At 44.3% G+C, this 17,671-nt stretch overlaps 2 protein-coding genes across 3 annotated transcripts in view; one reads left to right on the top strand and one right to left on the bottom strand.

Annotated features, from left to right (window-relative positions):
* Positions 1-7,914, bottom strand: part of LOC146179680 (putative lysosomal cobalamin transporter) — a 43,243-nt gene extending 35,329 nt beyond the window's left edge. The window contains exons 1-2 of the mRNA XM_084579311.1: positions 7,613-7,914; positions 3,436-3,676 (exon numbers count right to left, since the gene is read on the bottom strand). Of these exons, the coding sequence (XP_084435437.1) occupies positions 3,436-3,676; positions 7,613-7,672 (301 nt within the window). The 5' untranslated portion in view covers positions 7,673-7,914. The remainder of the gene's footprint in view (positions 1-3,435; positions 3,677-7,612) is intronic.
* A 250-nt stretch (positions 7,915-8,164) lies between these two features.
* Positions 8,165-16,968, top strand: Nse1 (SMC5-SMC6 complex component Non-SMC element 1). Of its 2 annotated transcripts, none has more exons than XM_084579310.1 (5): positions 8,165-8,305; positions 8,766-8,962; positions 9,430-9,576; positions 11,691-11,807; positions 16,789-16,968. In XM_084579310.1, the coding sequence occupies exons 1-5, from the start codon at positions 8,191-8,193 to the stop codon at positions 16,912-16,914; spliced, it is 702 nt and encodes a 233-aa protein (XP_084435436.1). In that variant the 5' UTR covers positions 8,165-8,190; the 3' UTR covers positions 16,915-16,968. The 2 variants fall into 2 exon arrangements, with proteins under 2 accessions (XP_084435436.1, XP_084435435.1); XM_084579309.1 differs by having other exon boundaries at positions 8,751-8,962.
* The last annotated feature ends 703 nt before the right edge of the window (positions 16,969-17,671 follow it).

Below are 17,671 nucleotides of genomic sequence, written 5' to 3'. Positions count from 1 at the left end.
GGTTGGCAGGGTAGGATACAATAATACCATATTTACTCTATTCTAAGCACCTTCCTTTAGATTCGAAAAATCCTTCGTGTTTTTGCAGGTATATCTTGACAAAAAAATAACATTTCAGTTGGCATACAAACCTGGGAAAACATCTTTGGCAAACGCGATTAATTTCCCTTTAACATCAAGCTGTGACAACCCTCTTCAAACTCATTCTGATCCCCAATTACCCTGCGAGCATTATGCCACGTCTATTACTCTGTGGAGATCCCACTGCGAGCACTGCGCTACCTCGGGACTCAAACAGCTCCAGTTTGATGACTGAGTGAGCAAGTGTGGTGGCTCAAATACTTTTTTTTTTTTAAATTAGGGAGGAGGCTTAATATCGCGCAAAATGGTATTTCACTGACCGAGATGAGGAATTGCAATCAAGATGGGTTGGCGCAGCCCATCACTTGCACAAGAGAACCAAGCTTCAATCGCTGACACCCCAAAAGTCCCACATTCATTCTGCTCCTCATCCGCACTTTCAAATAAACACACGTTTTGAATGCTCATTTCGTTCACCGACGTATACGACTTCTAAATGTATGCAAAGCCTTAATACCTGTGAAAAAAAAAAGCGATATGAATGACAAAAAAACAGATATTCAGGGTGCTTCTTTCATAGGCTAGCCTATAAAATTTTCCCATGGCAGCAACACACTCGCAGGTGATTCTGAAAAGGTTCCTCTACTTGTCCCATACAATATAGCTTCAGTCCAATTTCTGCATGAGGAGGAGAGTAAATTATGTTTAGGTTTATGAGGTTTGTCCCCGTAGTAGAGGGCTCTGGAGAATTAGCTTTTCAGTGACCACAATATATTACGTTGAGCTCGCCAGTCGTACACCAATAGCAACAATGGCTGCTTGGGCGTGTTGGTTATCCATTAGTGAAAAAACAGCGCAACAACGAGACACACGAGAGACAAGCGCTGACTTACAACTCTAAGAAAAGTTCGAGTTGTACTCTAAGACTTCGAGTCGTAAGTCAGCGCTTGTCTCTCGTGTGTCTCGTTGTTGCGCTGCTTTTTCACTAATGTACACCAATAGGCCAGTAGTTTGCATAAAGGACCTTTTTAATCTTCTCTATCCCCATGAAGAAGGCCCCGTACATGCGTACATGCTATACTAGATTACAGGCTAGGCCTGAACACAGTTACATTTTGCCCCACTGCCTTACTGACATCTTTAAGCAACATCAACAGACAAACAAAAATGAGTGACTCAACCCACCTTGCTTGCATTTCTCAAAATGGTGAACCATTTTGCCGTGGGCAAGTCATGATGCACCACAATATGCGATTGCAGCTACTCTTACCACACATGCATGCCTTCCACACATTGCGGACAAGCAAAGGTGAAGCTTTTGGAGAAGTGAGCATTGTTACTCTAGCCTGTCGCTCAACACAGGTATAAAGTAATTGCAATGAGCAGAGTAGTGCAGCTCTTGGAAGCTTAGCTGCAACACACCTTGCTTGCATTTCTCAAAATGGTGAACCATTTTGCCGTGGGCAAGCCATTATGCACCACAATGTGCAATTGCTGCTACTCTTACCACACACGCATGCCTTCCACGCATTGCGGACAAGCAAAGGTGAAGCTATTGGAGAAGACAGCATTGTTACTCTAGCCTGTTACTCAACACAGGTATAAAGTAATTGCAATGAGCAGAGTAGTGCAGCTCTTGGAAGCTTAGCTGCATAATGTCCAGTATCGTTGCCATTTAAAGGTTCCACAGCTGCACACCTTTCTATCCTAAAGTGTAAAGCGGGAAACGCATGTGAGCGAAAAAGTGAGCGAAGCGACAAGGCGGCGCGGCGTAAGCGATCATGGTTCGCTCCGTCGCCTACTAGGGAAGACGCATGCACGCGACAGCGCGAACCGAGCGAAACGGCGACAAAGCTCTGTGTAGGTTGTGTGGCTCACATTTGGCTGGCATAGTGGCTTAGTACATCGCAAAACTATTGCCAAATCCAACAGTCATAACGATTGCAAGAATTAACGTTATTTTGCGACAACGTAGCAAAGTAAAATGTATTTACAGCAAACCGTATCGAATGTGCGTGAACTTGCACTGTAATTGGCACAAATAGTCACGTGACCCCTTGTTTCTATTGTTGTTTCGGTTGCGATTAGACGTTCTTTGAATTCTTGGCTATTCACCACTGTTCGTACAAAGCGAAATGTTTACGCGGTAATGTACAATCACAATGCAACACAGCAAAATAAAGAAAGCATGCGAAATGAGCGGCAGTGACGTACGGTTACTTCCGGGCGAACGAGCGAAATTTTCTATTTCGGCAGATCCGAGCGACGAGTCAAGCGACACATGCATTTCTGTTCGCGCGAAGGCTTCGCGCGACGCGTGCCGCGTTCGCGTTCGCGTGAGTTTTCGCGTGCGTGCGATTCAGCCTTAATGCACCCACTTTCCCAACAAGACATATGGAATAAAACATGCCCCGACTCAGGCCTTTTCAGCACAATTCATTGGCTTAATATTGGCACCGTGATGGTAATGTCTGGCCCAACATAGAACTAGTGCATTGCCAACATAGTAGCGATATTGGGCCTATTATTACAAAGTATGTCAAGCACAGCCAAAGAATGCAGCACCACCAGCAGCAGTAGGCAAGCTCAGCATGACCATATATGTCAAACATTACTGTACTTGATGCAGCAGAATGACAGCTGCGTCTAGACGTGTAGGTCTTTGGACTGACTCTAAGTTCGCTGTGCGCTTGCTTATTCTATTTCTCTGACATAACATGGGTCTTTTCTTTTTTGTGCATTAGGTTAAGAAATTTTCTGGTTTAGGCTAAAATATCCTGCTCTTCATGACGCAAGGTACCTTCTAAGCTCGCTGAGAGCTACACATAGTTGAAATTATCCCAAAAAGCCTCCACCGCGGCACTTACAGCATGTGTACGAATTCTGGATGTTAGGCGCAACATACCACGCCAAGACATATTTTTTAGGTTAGAGTCTATGGTACTAAGGATGATAGGCGTGTGCAAGACTAGCGGCTGTGCCTACAGCAGTTGATAGATGTACAGGAGTAGCCAAAAGTTCCCAGGCCAAAAGTTCTACTTCTGGTCGGCATATTCTGGCACTTGAGATCCCACTAAAGCTGTCAATTATCTCGGAGGTTAGAATAATGCTTCTGCTACCCTCCACAGATATTTTGAGATTTGGGGCTCACATAGCTGCCTGACTATACCGCCCAAAAGCAGGCCCTGTGGCCTGGGAGCTTTTGACTGCCCCTGTGCTTCTTTGTGTACCTAATCCCACTGTGGGCAATGGACAGTTTGAGTTTCCTTGCAGAGATAAAATTCATAAAATCTGCTGTCAAACATGTCTCCATTCAGCATTGTGCACATGACAACAAGAGGCAGAGGCACCAACCATAGTAGGCCAGCTGGACCTGGTACTGTACTACCGATCGCTCCGATGCATTAGCCGCCCAGGGAAGGAAGGCCCCGTTGTCGCCCTTCATGGCAGACACCAGTGACACATCGGCCGGCAGAAGTGCGGCCGCAGCCAGACTGGCCGCCACTGCGATGGTGCCGCATGCCAGGGCCAGGGGCTCCCGCTCCCGCCTCAGGCTCAGTGCCCATAGGTACACCCAGGACACCAGAAGGCAAAGCTGCACACACAAGAGAAATGCGTTATGGAAATCAATCAATATAGCGCAGCATAAAATGTCAAGCCCCAAATTTCTGCCTACTCGCAACTATGAACTAAAACGGAGCTGAAATCTTCAATCACACTGGTAGTAGTTGTCCTCATGGACACCACATGCCAACAAGACAGTACACTCCTTAATCCTAAATGCTTCAGTGATAGCTGATGCAGCAGAGAACAACACGGACTCTTATGAAGCTGGAACACAATAAACTGCTACATTTGGAGCTATGCGTGTGTTATCTTCATGTCCATGTTGCGTTCAACTCTGACCAACTTGCGCAAAAATTTATGCTTAAGGTCCATTCCTACATGAGAGTTGCGGAGGTTGTGTGACCGTATTGGCTGAAAAGCGGCAGATGCAAATGGTTACACTGGTAAAAAAGCGACAATCCCAGGGCCATTAAAAGCTGCCCGACTAGCCAGCTCTGCAGCTGCGAACTGCAAAACGATAACAAATCATCAAAAGCAAACACCTTGCTCCCAGTAAAAGACAAGATTGATGGCTCTTATTACAAATGAGACCAATTTGCGAAATTGAATCGCGGGTCGCCCTTGCAAGCGATTGGTACAGTCAAACTGCTGCCTGGTAGCAAGCAATAGCTGTTTGCACGCCCTTTGTGCCTCGCGAGTGTGAATTGGCCTTTAATCCTAAACATGGTTTGGTTTGGTTCAGGGTGTCTGAAATCCAAAAGCAACTCGTAGAGGCATCGTAGTGGAGGGCTCCAGAAATTTCAACCACCTGTATTTTTTTTAATGTGTGCTGACATGACACAGCACACAGGCGCCTTGCTTTTCGCTTCCATCTAAAAGCGGCTTCCAAGGCCAGGATTCAAACCTGCATCTTTGGGTACAGAAGTTGAGCACCCTAACCACTATGCCACCTCGGCGGGTTCCTAAACTCGGGAATTCAACAAAGTTACATCCTTTAGAGTGAACGAGCAGTTTAGGAAAAGAGAGATAAGTTCATCATCACTTTCTGCATGAAAAGTGCACACGGGTTATGGCATTGTAGAAAGCGCGTACAATTAAACATTTCTTTCATAATTTTCAGACTTGCTGCACCAGCTAACAAAGCTGTATAAAAGGCATGATACTTCCGAAGATGACCCCTCCAGATTCTGGTCTGGGAGAAGACATACAGAAAAGTGAACTAGCTCTGAATGCAAGTTGGTTACTGATGACTGCCAAGATGCGCTGCTGCTTACTGTATACAGACACTACAGTGAGGGCCCCATCAAACACAGTGGCCATCAAATAATTTAACCACATGTGGTTAAATTATTTCTGATGTTTACGATTGCAAGCTTTATAAGTGCCATTATGATCAAATCCTGACTGCAAGGGTAGGGACAAGCCCTCGATGCGCTAACGCGGACGCTTGAGGATAACACAAGGACATTGCGGCAAGAATCATGCAACAGCCCATGGCCTAAACACTGAAAACAAGTCAAAATATGATACGAATTTATGGTCGAAATGAAAACACCCCGGCTTTTAACGACACAATCTGAGGTGGCATCACAAGTCAAACGGACAATTATGGCTTTAACTTGGCAAACCGGACCACATGAAACAAGAAACGATGTTCTGCAGTGAAAATGTGGTCCTATTTGGTTTTATCAGTGTATCAAACCATGTGACCCTGCAGTCACATATACAACAAAGCTGTTAAATACATCCCATTTTTAGTGTGCAAGCACCAGAATTCCCATTCATCAACTTCATCGATGACCGTCTAAAGCCACGAAGCCATTGGCAGGAGCTGCCAACTTGGCCAGCCCTTTAAAATGGCGAACCTATCAGGATCCTTGGAACCCAAGCAAGACGCATGCATGTTCATACGGCTTGATTAAGAAGGAGCTTCATATTTACGTCTGGTGGTCTTTCACATAATGTGGTAGATTACGACATAAAACTGAGATGAAAATCAATGTGTTAACGCACCTAATCGAATTCTGCCTAAACACACTAAATCAGCCGTCATTTTGTCTTTGGAGTCCCGCCGTGGCGGCTCAGTAGCTATGGTGCTCTACTGCTGGACCCAAGGACGCAGGACTCAACACCAGCCGCGGCGGCCACTTTTAAGTGAAGGCGAAAAGCAAGGCATCCATGTGCTGTGCGATGTCAGTGCATGTCAAAGAACTCCAGGTGGTGCAGATTTCCAGAGCCCTGCACTATGGTGTCTCTCATAGCCAGAGTCACTTTGGGACGTTAAACCCCACAAACCAAACCACATCATTTTGTTTCAGGAAGTGGTCCTTATATTTAATGATGAAAGAAAGTTTAAAACTGGAAAGTGGCACTCCTTGTGTTCACAACTGAAGCGACAGAAAGCAGAAGCCTTGATAGCATGGTAGTGCCAGCAAGTTTTTTGTTGTTGTTGTTGTTGTTGTTTTTTTTTATGTGCATGAACATGAAAAGGAAGGGCAGAGCCCCATTATGTACTTATATACTAGCAAAAAGTATATATGAAGTACCGAAGATATGTTCCATGACTACAATCAGACAGTTCAATAAAATAACTCTGCCTGGCTGGGGTAGAATTTGTTTTCGGTTTGTCAATATTGCAAGTGGGCAATCGCAATGATACCCATTCTCAGGCAGAAAAATTCCAAAATGATGATTCATAGTATGCAAATACAGCATCATCAAATGCCATGGACACTGAACTGTCCTTCTCCTCCCAAAACATTTTTTAGCCGCTCCTATGTCTCCTTGATGAGAAGTTGGTTTCACTCACTAATGTATGTGAAACATTTTAGCCCATGCTTTCAACAGTGGCTGCAAAGCAAATATGTAAAGCTCTCGTCCCTGTCTTTTGTTATTTTTATTTTACCATGCCTACCTAAAATTTGGCTCGCCTTCCCTCCTGCCCCCCCAGCCCCCAGCTACATGACTATAGATATCTGGCACCATTTTTGTCCTTGGCAATCAGCTGGTCGTGACTACACCTACAACTAATGAAGATGTTAGTGCAGGCTATTTGGATATTCCCACAGCCATTACATTACTGACTTCACAAGGGAGCATTAAACATATGTATCAAATACTTCACAACTAAATGAGCTATGTGTACTTTGTGATGCAGAACACGGCTGCATATGAAGCAAGCAAAGTGGGCAATCTCAGACATCTTGATGCAAACACCAGTGCTCCCTCTCGTAAGACACATACAAGCCTGGTGCACTCATTCAAAGGTAAACAACTGCAAGTGAGAACAAAGTGCAGCACTAGACTGCAATAATGCGTGCATCGTTATAGTGCGTATTTCAGCAATGCTAAAATGGTGAATGTAGTTGTGATGCTCTGGTAGCTGCTTCCACTTAGTGTTACTACAGCCTACGCGGTCAAAAACAATGAAAAGCATGGTCTGCCTAGTGCAAACGCTGTCCAATCCTAAACATCACATCACATGGAAAAACATGACATTTAAAGCAAACATTCTATGAGCATTTCGTGCAGGCATCAAAACTTATGCGCTACAACTGTAGTGACCATATTTAGGCTGGTAAAAAGCATGAGGATATGCCTCTACTTTACTTAATCAGTGAAATAATAATGGGAAATAATTATATTCATCGCTCTCTCTTCACAAAAGAGCTATAGATTTACAGGGTGGCCAAAGTTTTCCAGGACAGAAGGTTTGCTTCGTAACGGCACATCCCAGCACATGAAAATAAAGCTATTAGGGGTTTGGGGTGAGAATGATCCTTCCTTGTAGATTTTGAGTTCGGGGGCGTCTTAACTGTCCGACTATGCTGAAAGCAGATAGTAAGGGCTCGGAACTTTTGAGCTGTACTTACATAGTAGTTCCCAAAGTGATCACCACGCATGCATGCCGTCACTTTTACATTCAACAACTCTCTTTCAACAATGTCATCAATATACCACTCACCAGACAGGCGGCGCCGAACGGTGCCCATCCCGCCAAAAGAACGTCGTCAGGGATCGCCATACGCCTCCACCACCAAAACAAAACGACGAGAGCACTACAGCACTGCAGCTTATTCTACTCCCTCATTTGGTGTGACACTAGACGCTGGCACTACCAAGGCACTACTGGTACTACCGGAAAATCACGACGTGCAGCAAACAAAACTAAGATGAGAAAGCACAAGTTTACAACACAGCCTGCGATCAGCTGCGCTGCGATGCGCTACCAGAAACTCGTAGGACTGTCAAGCTTCCGATCACGTGGCCTACCCGAGGACGCGAAGTAGTGTGTGAAGCGCGAAGCTTATGCTAATTGCGCGTGCACAGATAAAATATAATTGAGAAGTTGCTACTTTTGATCACAAAATTTTATTTCTGCGTTTAAAGAAAATTCAAGTTCAAATTCAAGCCAGTGGCCATCTTGGCCGTCTTGGCTACCTTGGACCTTGGCGCGGTTGGTTGGCGCGGCGTTTGTGAAAACGAGAGGAGCGTGTCGGAAGCTTCAGGCCTTTAGGTCACTTCTTTCTGTGGACATTTGCGATGACTATATACGGGGATCATCACCGCACGTTTGTCCAGGTAATGCTTTCGAGGAAAGTAATCTTCGTGCGCGAACTGGAAGACGTGATCCGCTCCTGTCATGAAAAATTCTCAGGTAAGAAATGTGTTGAGGTCGAGCGCGCCAGGCACATACGTTAGTTTATCCTAAGAGAGGTAGTTTACACATCTTGTAAGCGAGTTGAAGCTGTCAGCGCTTGGGGTATGATTAGGGTCGTAGACGTACAGCCGTGAGCAAAAGTGGCTGAAAGTTCCTAACTAGCGAAAGTGGTTTATGTAGCAATTCTCACTTAATTCCAGGTAAAACATTGATTACCAAAACTGGGAATTGCTCCCTGAACCTGTCAGACCAGTTATATATGCTTGGCTGTCACCCAGCATACATGCCTTAAACTGTGTCCCCTTTGCGGCACCTGTTTCTAGCAACATATAATTAATAAGGGAGTAATTACTTCCTTTTTACAAATATACACCACCTTGGGGATTCCTCTAAATATTCGCGACCAAAGACATCTATTAAAATGAATTCTTCTCATTTTCAGTTCCATGCTTTGCAGTGGACAATCAGCAGCAGCTGGCAAAATTTATATCTGACATCAATGCAGTGATCTCCTCATTTCACATGAGGATCAAAGGAGGTGTATCTGAAGACAACGGTTCCCATTTCTATGCTCTTCTGAACATGAAGAACGATGAGCTGTCCAAGCGTGCAACCAAGTTCTCTCCAAACGAGATGAAGTTTTTCAAGAAACTGGTAATGTTCTGGATTAATTATCTACGCATTTGGTCAGAAATGTCAGCACGCTTATTAGTGCTTTTTGTGTTTGTACCGAAATGACATAAAGGCACAGTCTGATATAAAGGCATGCGCATCTTCAGGTAGTTCTCTTGATGTTACTATGTTCTTTGTAAAAGGATATTACTTTAGTACCTACATTTTCATCGTCTGATCAATTTCTGTGGTACTGCAGCATCGTCAGCTTCTGCTGCAGGATACCTAATGGAAACTGCCCTAAAATGCAGTTGAAAGTGTGTTTCTTTCTATTTAATGCAAGAAAAAAAAAACAAGTTTTATATAGCCTACCTAGCTCACCTGAACATAATGGTTAATTCATTGACAGAAGCTTATGAAGTTTATTACCAGGTTAAAATAATTTGGCAGCTAAAAAGCTTGCTGTGATATTTTTATTACATCTGCTAAGTCTCCGATGTGACTCGCAGGTGGTGAAAATCGTTGAATCTGACACTGGGAGCATAGCATCGACAGAGGTGCTCAACTCTGTTTATGAGGATAACGAGGAAACCCTGAAACTGAGTGCAGCTGAAGATTTGTTGAGTCGAATGACCGAACTTGGCTGCTTGGTCCAGGTGAGCTGGTTTGTTCTTGAGCTGAAAAACAAGTGTTGTAGAATCCCCATGCAGCAGATAACTTTCAAAAGAAATGGCTATGAAACGTGCTATTCCTGCCCCGTCCTATCACTTCGTCATCTTGGGTCCATCACTTCGTCGTCCTTGTGCTGCTTTTGCCGCCGCAAGGTGAGCAAAAGCTATGCAGTAATGTATCAGCAGCAAACAAATGCTCATGTCTTTGATAGCCTCCCACGGTGTGTCAATCTGCATCTTTGACCTAAAGTTTACTGTAGACGTCAGTTTGTGCGTAATTGGTCACTTACCTAATGTACTAAATCCCTGACCTCAGAAATGAAACATTCTCTTACATAAATGTGGGATGTCCTACAGGTACTAGTAATTCGGGATACAATAAAGTGATCAAAAGCCAGTGTATCTGCATTGTAATCAGGGCTGATACGAAGAACTATCTTTGCTTTGCTCTACTACAAATTTACATAGCCTGCATAACCTTGCATACAACTACAAAGGCTTGGTGCAATATTGCTTACAGCTGAAGTGTCGACAGGCTGTTGGGCAACAGAGCATATCTCTCCCTTTTGACGTTACCAATTTTAAACTGAGCTTATGGACTTGGGAAATCGGTACTGTTGATATTTGTTTTTATAAGCTGCCACTCGTAGCTAGAGGACCTTTCTCATCTCTTGCAGGCCTCTAGCTCCAACCATTATCATTTGCAGTGCAATTCAGTGTTGAGAGGATATAAGAGGCGGGAAGCACATGGCCGAAAGCAAAGTGCCTTTCATAGAATCGTGGCAATGCTGTATACTGTCTTCAGAGAAGGGAGCACTACCCGTTACGGTAGAGTTTGAGCAGAACCTGTGACAGTGCTGTACATGTGTGCGTACTGTGCCCTTTTTGAGCTCTTGGGTCTCATGGTGCTGACAGAGACCATAGTAAAAACGACAGTCTGACAACTTGTCTTTTGTCACATGGTAGGATGTGTGTTCATTGTTTACGCTGACAGTTTGTCTACTCCAGTTGTTTTTGTGCTTAAAAGGCAGAGTGCTCCTTACTGTACGTTCTACGCTGGGTAAGAACTACATGTTTTACATATGGATAAGAACTACACTTTTTTTAGTGCATAGCACTTCTGGCCGCAATCACGGATCCCGATGCTGGCGGTCCGAAGCTTGCTCTCTCTCCTTCTTTCTCCGTGAGCTTGAGGTGTGAAGGAGATGGTGGCGACACCGCGAGCCTAGATAGTGTTGCACTGCGTCACGTGTCTTAGCCAATGAGAAGGTGGAGAGGCCTCACAGATGCAGCCAGTGAGAGAGTGCCGCATATCACATTTGTGGCCATCACCGGGCAATGCTGTACAAGCGTATATTACTCCGAACAGACTAGCCATGTGTTGCTCGCACAGCCTCAAAATTGGACTCTCTCCTTTAGCATCAGTCACTCCTCCTCGGCCTTCACGGACAGCAGATGTGTATGCGCGGTGCTCCCTAGACCTCGGCTCCAAGCCACTCACTGGGCCTCTTGGGTGACAGGCTCAGGCACGCCACGCTTTTGATTGGTGTTGTTATGAACGAAGCCGTGTTGTATGGTTCTGCGGTGTAAGCAGTGCTACGCACCTACTTCGCATTTGATTAAATATGAAAATTGGCTATAATATTTTTCTCTAATTTTGGTGCAGCGCGACCCTTGTGCAAAAGCGGAATTTTTCACTTTAATTTTAAACCCTGCACATTCTGGAGAAACTGCTTTATTGGCCCCATTACAGTCCAACACTACATGTGATGCCTAGATGCGGCTTTAATAGTCAGCAATATTATAATGACTTAGTGCAGGTTCAGTTCGACAAAAAATAGTTCTCTTTCTGGGGTGCATTTCTTTGTGCATCTCCATGGAAATAGTTGTCTAATTCCTAGTTTGCTGAAATTATCATTATGCCCTTACACAATGCAGTAATTTTGGAAGCTGAAACTCATGCGCTGACGTGGCTTCTTTTCAAGGAGCCACATACCATTATTTTGGTTTAAAGTCTTTGCGTTGCATTTACTTTTCTGCATTCGGATCCCTTTTTCGATAGCAACTGAAGCCAATTCAATTTTGTGGTGGATTTTCAGAGTGAAGGAAAGATATCTTTTGGGCCACTGGCACAACTTGAATTGGAGCCATATCTGCGGGAATATTTTGGTGACGACCTTCCCAAATGCCACGTGTGCAAACAAATGTGCATTAAGGTGAGTGTCCTCATGTGTATATTTGAGAATGTGTGGTGTCCGGGTTTCTGTTTATGTCTAAATAAGCTAGAAAGCAAAGTTACGGAAAATTTACCTCTTCAGATGCATTGTTTATAATCTCATTTCAAAACTAATATATATTTAAACCTGACTAGGATATCCGATGGCGATTTCCACTGGTCGCTTCAGAGCACAATTTCTTGCCCCGCGATGACAATTTCGAATTCCACTGGTCGACAAAGATACCTAGGTTGCGTGTATTCTTTTTGTCATTTGGCGCAACTCGAGGTGCTCTAGCTCGACCCGGTGACCAGAGTCGAATCTCTCCGAAAGTTTTAGTTGATGTCATTTTGACTAATTTTTCTGGCTGTATTTAGCGGTTTCAGAGATGTCGGCCGAGAGCACTGGGCATCACCATGATTTTGCGCTAGTATATCGAAGTGCATCTATTGAAAAACATCTACAGAGTTAAAATTATGCAAAAGCAAGTTGCAGAGGGCCGCACTCCTGCTTGTTTATCAACCGCAACAGTTTTGTTGCTGGAATGCGACCTCAACTTGAAGCTGACTCAGCATTACTGCCGCTGCACGCTTCGTATGTTCCGCTGGTCGACCAAGGCTGATTCACTCAGTAGCGGCTTAGGTCACTCTATTCCGGCTTGGGCGCCCAGCTCCAATCAGCCAGTAGAAATAGCCGCGAGCTTCAAGAAATTCATTTCATCAGTTAGTTTTTGAGGAAAAGTACCAGTGGCTGATATTTCAAATGCATTCACAAAATTTCTTATAAGCTGAAAATAGTTGAAGCCATAATAATAAAGCACCAGGATTTATGCACTTGACATCCCAAGAATCATGGAGTCATTTTGTGCTTTATAAACACCCATAAGCCATGGAGGAAGGAAAAAACTTAGGAGGCTCTGACGTCGCCTTTTTGAAGCCGGCGTGGGTGTTGCATGGCCATGCCACGACTGGACGCTGCAATGTCTCTCCTCCTCCTTTACCCTCTGCATTTTCTTTCTTCGCGACGCTCACATAGCTCGAGCCCTTAGCAACAGCGCAACGCTGTTGCTAAGAGTTTTCATAGCAATGCTGTTTATAATAGCCTGAGTTTTCATAGCAACAGAGATGCTGTGTCTAATGGCCCGACTTGGCTAACCCTAAATTTTGACATCACTTCCGCCACACTTTCTCTAATGCACTGGGAATGACGAGGGCCTCTCCTTAGTTGCTTCCTTCCTCCAAGCCATAAGCAAAGAAATCCAGAAAAAAAATATATATATATATATATATATATGACGGACATTAGTTCAAGTTTTTGTAGGCAAGAAAATGGTGGAAGACATTCTGCAGAAGAGGCCAAATGTTTAGTGAAATATACTTTGTTGCACTCGCTAGGTGGCATAAAAAGCACTTTGCAATATGAAGAAGTGGTAAGACGCCCGAATACTGTGCCCGAGTACCCGGGTTTAATCCCGACCGCGATGGCTGCGTTTTGATGGAGGCGAAATGAAGCGTCCATGTGCTGTGCAATGTCAGTGCTGGTTAAAGATCCCCAGGTGGTTGAAATTACTCCGAAGCCCTCCACTATGGCTCCTCTTTCCACTTTCACTCCCAGTTTCCTCCCTTCCATTATACATGGTTCAGGTGTCCACAGAAACAACTGTGACAGATACTGTGCCTTTCCCTTCCTGTGAACCAATTATTATTATTGCGAAAGCAGTACTACTCTAGGTTTCGAGCCTTCAGCGTAGCGCAGCCGGTAGTCACGTCTCACCCACGTGACACTGTGACGTCACACCCCATGTGGGCTGGCAGGAGCTGCCAACTTGGGTCTCTCGTTTTACATGAGACAGTTATGTGAGAATCAGCCTGCTAGGACCCTGGCGTTCACGTTACCACTATAGGCCACTAAGGCGCGTTCATACGGCTTGGTTAAAGCGGGGCTTTATATGTGGGCTGAGGAAGAAGAAAAAGAGAAGAACACTCGATCACTCGCAACCAATGCTTTCGCTCAATATTTGGTTCAGCAGCGTTGAACCCTCGTAATTTTTTTATTTGCATTATGAAGGATGCTATTTGCCTGAAACAAAGAAAGTAATGCCATAGCTAATAGCATAGTCTGAGTAAAAGGTGGAAGCTTATTTACACAGTTATGTACAAAACATACATCTTAGATCATACAATTTGGGAAACTCTGCTTCAAAAAGTGACTAGGTTTAGTAGGCGCTTTTCGGATGTGCCATCCAGAATTAGACATTAAAATCTATTATTGTCATTATTTTCTGAAAAGCATTTCTTTTCGCTCTTTTACCTCTTAAATTTATCCATCTTGTGTGTGTGAATTACTGATACTGCATCTGTTTTTAATATCCACCAGTCCAGTTTCAAAAAAATATGCCTAACTGTAGACAACCTCACCTGTCTTGAAAAATATGGCTTGAGAAGTGTTCCTACACAGTCAATACTGTCTAGCAGTTTTCTTTGATATGGAGAAGGCATATAATACCACCTGGAGATTTACAACTCTCCAAGACCTAACAGATCTGAACATTCATCAACACTTTTAGGTTTGGTTTGTGGATTTTAATGTCCCAAAGCAACTCGGGCTATGAGAGACGGCGTGCAGATTTGCAGCGTGCCAGCGCTCGTTCCATTGTGCAGGCCTCGTTTTCACTTTATCGTGTCGCATTTGAGGTGGGCGCTGTCCACTGCCACACAATCATTGGAACCGGTGATAGCGCAAACGCCTTAAAGCCGGCGTCATGATTGCAACTTATCGCGTGCTTTCGTTGATGACTCATGGGTAGGATGGACGACGGTCACAAAAAAATTTTCCCGCAAAATATATTTTTTTTATTATTTGGAAACTCAAACAGCCCGTCCGGCGTCATAGCCTTGGAGATGTTTTACTGCTCGCGATTTTGAACGTATGAACCGGGAAATCGTATGAAACGGGAACGTATCAACAAGGTTCTACATTTAAAAACCACACAGTTTACTCTTACTTCCTGTTAAAGTTTAAACATTTCAAGTTTCCCTTTTACCGCACATCAATGGCATGTTGGCAAATAGTTCATACCATATGCACATTGATAGAGACATGCCAGAATTTTTGGGAAAATGGCATGCACTGCAGCTTCCTTGAGCATCCACCCACCTCGAAGAATCCTGACAGTTTAAACGTTAACGAGGTGTCCGTTGCAAGTGATGATGTTGTCAAGCTGAAAACGAAGGTCATACGCGTACCATTTCGTTCTCGCACAGAATTGCATTTGTACACGCGTTCAACTCCTCAGGGTCCTTTTGAGGCTTGAAAAAATGCAGTTTCTCAGCACTTGATTTTTCTGAAGCATATCCCACTTGGCATCCCAGCAGACTACTCGTCGGCATGTCCGAATCCTCGGTGTAACTTCATTTAATATCAGTACCCTATATCTTATTTCAGCATCTTTAAATGCATGTTTGTGTGCATGTGAATCGTCGCCTAGTGATACACTTCAGGCAGACAACATGCAGGTATCCATTTACTCCATCCGTGTGTCATCAGCTAGCTCCCTGCCAAGGTAGCAGACGACATGTGCGGGGTGCAGAAGCCATTTTAGGATTGCTCACATCATGTCGGTTATTGTTTGGGCCCACTTCGTACCGCGCAGTTTTCCAACTGTCTCCTATCTAAGATTATTGGTCTACGCTGGTGGCCTTCAAATTGCACGCACATTCCCCAGCTTAACAACATGTCAGAGAGACAGACAGATACAAGTGACACAGAACTAACTACCGGTTCAGACAGACAAAAACTGATTTCTGTTTTCCGCACGAAGAAAAAAGTTGCGGTTCCCTTCTTGGTCAGGGGAGGCTTCTCAACCTCGCCCTTCGCTGAAATGAAACTACTAGTACATTGAAAGTAAAGTAATAACATAAATGCTTAGACAGAACGTCTGACAGGAAGCTCACATTCCTGCCGCACATAAAAAAAACTTGTTCAAGCTTCCTGGGCCCTAAAGTTCTGTCATAGCAACGTTTGGAGCATGCCCTTTCCACATTTATTCTCCTCTGGTACACCATGCTTTTTTTAACTTTTTATTTAAGAATACTGCAAGCCTATTAGGCTGTTGTCTACATTATGGGCATATAAAGGTCATCATGCTTAAATAAAATGAATAGATGCCAGATATAATCTTGGTCTTTGCCTGTTATACGGAGCGTACAGAATGTCAATTATAGTCGGCCTCTACGTGGACGCAGATGAGCCCTCATTAGATAAGGTAGCACTCAAGTGCTTATGTTCTTAGTATAAGGTCACGACCAAAGCATCTTTGCTATCGAGTAGTCACAACTTGTCCCTCCTGAATAATATTCACCATTGTACCTCGAGCAGCAAGGCCATTGATATCAAGGTTTGAAGGGATGTGGCGTGACCTTGATCTGTTCGACAAACTACCCGATATTGCTCAAAACCCTGACCTACTGCACCCATGGTACTACAGCTTTCCAACATTGCATGACCTCACACTTATGCAGTTCAGCAAAACAAAAACCCCGAGGGAATGTATCATGCAAGAATATCTTGCACTGAAAGAGAAATGCAATAACTACACAGTTTTTCACGGATGGTTAAAAACCTGCTGCTTATGTTGGATCATCAGCCAGACTATATCTACTGCTCTGTACCTCTACCCCATCTTCTGAAACAGTGGTGTCAGGCTCTTCCTTTCCAAAATAAATTTGTTCAATTCAATTCAGCACTTTCTTTTGCCTGTAAACCTGCTGATTGATAGCTCTGAGCATATTGTAACCGGTGGTTCTTCTGGGGCACTGTGGTTTCCTTTCTTGTAGTGATAGCTGTTCTGTGGGGAGTGGCATAGAGTGGTCACATCTGCAACACAGCTCAAGACAAACTTGTGTACTTCTAAACAGTGAACTGACCTCTGTTCAGCGGTTAACTGAGCACACTGTAATGATGCCCGTTTGCCTTCTTGCAGGGCGTGTTGTGCCCTAACCCCGACTGCTCGGTCAAGATTCACCGTCACTGTGCGGCCAGTATGGGCCGTTCAGGCCGGTCGACATCCTCGTGCTGTCCAAAATGCAAGCAAGCATGGGAGCAGTAGCCGCATTGTGAACCAGTTGTACAGATATGTTTGAACAAAGTGTTTCGTACTGTATTACCAGTTGTTGATTGCATTTATGCTGGTGACATGACACACATCCCATAGCAGTTTGAGCTTGACTCATGCAGCCTGTCTGAATAGCAAATGTGCACAAAAATGTGGAACACTTGAGCTCCACCAATAAGCATACATGACCACCGGGCATATAAAGCCCCACTTTAACTAAGCCTTATAAACATGCCTGCGTGGACTATGTGTGGCATGCCTGACTAGGCATCCAAGAGAACTGGAAGGTTGGTTCTTATTCCACTATCCCACCTCAAATGATTGGCCCAAGTTGGCAGCTCCTCACAACTGTTTGATATAGTTAAGTTGTAAGAACCATCGAATATAATCGGTGCCCCACCATGATTTTTCGCTCACATTGCTGATGCCGGATTTTCTGGGGAGTGTTGTGAGGGTGCAGATTGAGTTAACTTGTTGTGGGGGGTAGGCCAACTCGCTTGACGCGCTCGTCTAAAAGCATGTAGACGCTGTTAAGTCGGGGAGTCAAGTTATGGTGGAACTCTGAGGTCAAAACGCTTCTGGCGCAACTAAGAGCATCAGCAAAGATGAATGCTTTGTAGAGCTCATCAGCGATAAAAAAATAATAAAGCTCTCGATAGTAAAAGGCAACGGAATCAAACACCACTAGGATGCTCGCATTATAATTTAGAATCATGATGCTAAGCGCCGCTGCTATACTTACTTGCTAGAA

Source organism: Amblyomma maculatum, chromosome 9, assembly GCF_055883805.1.
Source record: "Amblyomma maculatum isolate TAMU_Amacu chromosome 9, ASM5588380v1, whole genome shotgun sequence".
NCBI lineage: Eukaryota > Metazoa > Arthropoda > Arachnida > Ixodida > Ixodidae > Amblyomma > Amblyomma maculatum.
This window is presented reverse-complemented; position numbering and strand designations above follow the sequence as displayed.

Coding starts and splice junctions, on each gene's coding strand:
- Nse1 (XM_084579309.1), top strand. CDS start 8,191: ATGACTATATACGGGGATCATCACCGCACGTTTGTCCAGGTAATGCTT. Junction 8,963..9,429: donor TGAAGTTTTTCAAGAAACTG/GTAATGTTCTGG, acceptor TGTGACTCGCAG/GTGGTGAAAATCGTTGAATC. Junction 11,808..16,788: donor GCAAACAAATGTGCATTAAG/GTGAGTGTCCTC, acceptor GCCTTCTTGCAG/GGCGTGTTGTGCCCTAACCC.